This window comes from Etheostoma spectabile, chromosome 5, assembly GCF_008692095.1.
Source record: "Etheostoma spectabile isolate EspeVRDwgs_2016 chromosome 5, UIUC_Espe_1.0, whole genome shotgun sequence".
NCBI lineage: Eukaryota > Metazoa > Chordata > Actinopteri > Perciformes > Percidae > Etheostoma > Etheostoma spectabile.
The window spans coordinates 23,514,462-23,519,012 of NC_045737.1; the positions used below are offsets into that span (position 1 = coordinate 23,514,462).

General features: G+C 41.3%; 1 protein-coding gene across 4 annotated transcripts in view; it reads left to right on the forward strand.

Annotated features, from left to right (window-relative positions):
* The first annotated feature begins 196 nt into the window (after positions 1-196).
* stx2b (syntaxin 2b) overlaps positions 197-4,551 on the forward strand; it is a 7,746-nt gene continuing 3,391 nt past the window's right edge. For 3 of the 4 annotated variants that reach the window (XM_032517358.1, XM_032517360.1, XM_032517359.1), the window contains exons 1-6: positions 197-448; positions 541-615; positions 704-803; positions 1,456-1,530; positions 1,769-1,842; positions 2,914-3,022. In XM_032517358.1, coding sequence (XP_032373249.1) covers positions 419-448; positions 541-615; positions 704-803; positions 1,456-1,530; positions 1,769-1,842; positions 2,914-3,022 — 463 coding nt within the window. In that variant the 5' untranslated portion in view covers positions 197-418. The remainder of the gene's footprint in view (positions 449-540; positions 616-703; positions 804-1,455; positions 1,531-1,768; positions 1,843-2,913; positions 3,023-4,551) is intronic. The other variant, XM_032517361.1, reaches the window with a different exon arrangement.

Here is a 4,551-nt window from a genome sequence, read left to right on the forward strand (position 1 = left end):
TTAGTTTCTCCAATCCCTTGAGGTGGAGAGAGAGAGAGAGAGAGAGAGAGAGAGAGGCGGATCCCGGGGAAAGAGATATTGTGGATCTGTTACTGGCGCTTATGCGGTAAGAACTATCGAAACGACAAGAAACAATCACTTTCGACCTTTATTTTGTAGAGCCTTTATTTGTATTTTAGATCCCGTTTTGCTCAAATTAAAACTTTTCAAGGCCTGACGCGCTCTCTACCTATTTCTGTCGCCTCAATAACGCTGTTAATGTAGGCCTGCTGCGTTTCTTAGCCCAATTCTGCCATCTCGACCTCACAGTGCACAGTAAGGTGGACCAATGTTACTCTACACATGGAGACTTACAGGATGACCCGGCGGGTGTTTTACTAGGATTATCAACTGGGCAGGAGACAAGCTGGTCGGTGTGATGAAGGATCGATTGACTGAACTGAATGCTGTGAGTGTCTTGCTTTAACTGCATACACCTTGACAGGTAAAGACATTCTGGCTGCACAAAAAGTCACTCACAAACGTTTTTCATCCGTACAGAGTAGGACAGGAGCAGAGGAGGACGTTGCAGTCGCAGTGGACAGAGATGGCTTCATGGAGAGCTTCTTCAGAAGGGTGGGTATCATCACTGCAACTTCCAGGATGTGCACAGGTTTGGGGAACGGGATGGCTCAAAATGCTGATGTGTTATTGATGGATTCAGGTAGAAGAAGTCAGAGGACTCATTGATAATATATCCTACCAAGTGGAAGAGGTGAGGAAGATCCACAGCAGGATCCTGTCTGCACCCAACCCTGATGACAGTAAGTGTGTGTCTTTATAAAGAATTCGGATGGACACAGAGGGCATTTGAATTTCAATGTTCCAAAGCTGCTTGGAGTTTGACTTGTAAAGCACAGAGTGAAAATGTCTCTCTTACATTTTCCTCCTCATTGTATATGAATGGCTGCCTGACCGGAAACCTGCGAATGAAACGGCTCTGTTTTGCTCCAAAACTCACAAACCATGTAGTTTGGGCTCTAGTTTGAACCAATACAGTCAGGAATTCAAACAAGCTGTCAATTGCAAATTTTTGCAGGCAACCAGTGTACAATGTAAATTCTCTCTTACTAATCAGATATAGTTTCAAAGTATTTCTAATGGCTTTGTTCAGTGTGTGAGCCTGAGGACCCTGCAAGACAAAGAGTTAGTTTACAGTGCCATGGCATCATCAGTGATTATGTTTAATGTAACACAGTACAATGTTTTAAGATCCATGACATGGAAAATGGTCACAAGGGATGGAACAAAGAGCTTGTGTTGTGTGCAATCTCTGCAATATTGCCAAAGGGTTGTTGCCAAGTTACAAGATGAAATCACAGAAAATCCAATATTTACAGAGGCAAAGTAATAACATTATTTTTCCTCATCACCAAACAAAGTCTGACATGTTTCCCTATTTGTGTCCGTGCGAAGGAACAAAGGACCAACTGAATGCACTGACAAATGACATCAAAGGGAATGCCAACGTGGTGCGAACTAAACTCAAATGTGAGTCCAACTATGAAGTGATTGTCACACTTGTTTACTGACTACACCATACCAAAGGTGATGTTGGCTTCTGTTGTGTAATGTATCATAACTTTAGTGTTTTAGTGTGGTTTTAGTGTGGAAATGTGGTGGCTTCTTTGAGCTGCTAGAAATGTGAATTTGCCTATGGGGATAAATAAAGTATTCCATTATATTCTATTCTCTCTCTCTCTCTCTCTCTATCGCTTGCTCTCTGAAGCAATGGAACACAGTATGCCCAAGGATGATGCAGCTAACAGATCCTCTGTTGACTTCAGGATCCAGAAAACACAGGTCAGGAACCCAACTGATGACTGCTATCTCGTCACATACACACTTATCCTGCTCATACATGATGATCATCATCATCATCTGTCAGTTGGGGGAAAGGTTTTTGTATAGTGTAATTGTATCCAAGATATTAGAGTATTATAATTATTTACTATGAAATTCACAACTGTACCTGCCACATTCACTTTTTTACAAGACGTGTTTGTTGATTGGTATTGCATTTCTTTTAATTCTACACCCAATACATTCAATTCAATTTTATTTATATTGTCAAATCATAACAGAAGTTATCTCGGGACACTTTACGTGTAGAGTTGGTCTAGACCACACTATGATTTACAGAGACCAAGAGCAGTTGGCATGATGAACAGTGGCAATCGTAGTAACAATGATGATAATATCCCTATGACTAGTAATATTATTATAAGCAGTGGGAGGCGTAGCAGGGCGTCGAGCAAGACCACAGCAGCGGCTGCAAACACAATCCAAGGAAATCTGTGAGGCGAGAAAACACTCCGGGGAAGAAGCCCACCCTCTCTCCTGGAGCTGAGTTAGTAACATGCATTAATGGGACATGAATGCACACAGATGGAAAGAAGGAGAGAGGAGCTCAGTGTGTCATAGAAAGTTCTGTGGCAGTCTAAACCTATAGCAGCATAACTAAGGGCTGGTCCAAGGCCAACCTGGGCCAGCCCTAACTATACACTTTATCAAAGAGAAGTGTTTTAAACTTACTCTTAAATGTGGAGACGGTGGCTGCCTCCCGAACTGAAGCTGGGAGCTGGTTCCACAGGAGAGAAGTTTGGTAGCTGGAAGCTCAGGCTCCCGTTCTACTTTTGGAAGACTCTTTCTGCATTCTGGGAGCGCCGTGCTCTACTGGGGCAATAGGGTACTATGAGCTCTTCAATATATGATAGAATATGACTATTAAGAGCATTCAAATGTACTTTTAATATAATACCTACCATAGTGTAAGTATCTTGTACAGAACTGCTATTAGGGTAGTAAGTCATCGAATTCTGAAGTTGCAAATGCCCACATTCTCAACCTCTGTCCTTTTTCACTTGTCTTAAGCACACAGTGCTGTCCAGGAAATTTGTGGAGGTCATGACCCAGTACAATGAGACTCAAGTGTCCTTTCGGGAAAGAAGCAAAGGAAGGATCCAGAGACAGCTAGAGATAAGTAAGTGTAAAATAATGGACCTCCTAAACCCTCATGAGGCCAGGAATTATGGGCTATATTTATAGAGTAGTCTCTGAAACTTTCAAGTTATGATAATGAAAGTAAATTGTTGTTACAAACAGGAAACACTCCCTTTTTAATACATCAATTGCTTGAATTTGGTTGCATGGTCAAGATTTGTAAATCTAGAGATAAAAGAGACAAATAAAACCTTGAAGCTTTGTTAGCAAAGGATCCAGGAAAGAGACCACACCGGTTTCATCTCTGCATCTCTGGATATGAACCAAACTAACACCAGCAGCACGTCTCACGTTTCTTCTCATGTCAAAGTTATCTTTTGCACAAACCAAAGTCATCCAAACAGTGGATTTGCAATGTTTTTTGAGTTTTGATGGAACTTAAATGAGCAGTAGTGGTAGTAGTAGAATTAATCAAAGAATAGGCTATACGGTACAATAGAGCACCAACCAGTTATAGAAAAAAGATGCTTAACTAGCAAGCGTTAGGTGCTGAGAAACAAGAATAAATGGAAATGGAAATGAGAAGTAAACTAGCAACAGCTACAGAATCCACAATATACAGTGTAAATAACAAGGTGGATTATCATTCATACAAGCTAGTTAGTTTTAACTTGTGTTAAATGTGTGTTTATATGTGTTTTGATATTTTCCACCATTTTCCACAGTTCCACAGGTCATCTCTGTTCAGAATTACATTGACAAACAAATGCATAGACAGTGTGCATTAGGTGCATTGTAACATGTACACAAAGAACACGAGACAATAGAAAAAAGGGAAAAAAATAGGACTGTCTCTCACAGTCCCTGCGGCCAGCATTAATGAGAGGCTCTGGTTCTCCACACTGCAGACGGAAGAGCCTGATACTGGAGATGGCTCGTTGTGTTTGCGTTTCCCGGGAAACGGGCAGAGGGCTCAGTAGCCTGTGTAACAGTAGTTCACCTGTCTTTGACACGGCCACATGAACCTCAGCCTGTGCTGTTGTGGACTTACACCATTCATTCACATCATTCAGAAGTGATACTTTTCTGCTTGACGTGTATTGATGAGTTGTCATAGTGGTGTGTTTTACTGTGTTTGGCTCAGACTCTCTGAGGTATAGCAATCGCAAAAGGTGTGTGACATACACTAAGCACCTGCACAGAGATCTGGATCTCCAGGGAGAGTTTTGTACAAGAGGACGCATGGCTCCAGAAAAAGAAAGCTTTCTGTTTATAGGGTTTCAGCAGCTGTTTCTCCATAAGGGCTGCTGGCTTTCTTTTGTTCCTCAGACACTTATAATCTTAGTCACAAATACAACCCCTATCCGGCAATAAACTGAAAACCACAGCAGGAGCTGTCTATAATTCAACAATGAATTATCCTACTTAGCAGTCCACTGATAAATGTATCGTTAACAACTGTTGCACTCAAATTTGTAGTTTAAAATCGCAGTATGTTTTGCTTTCAGTGTAGTACTCAAAATGTAGGTTTACAAAAGTCTGCAGAGCTAGATAGATAGATAGATAGAT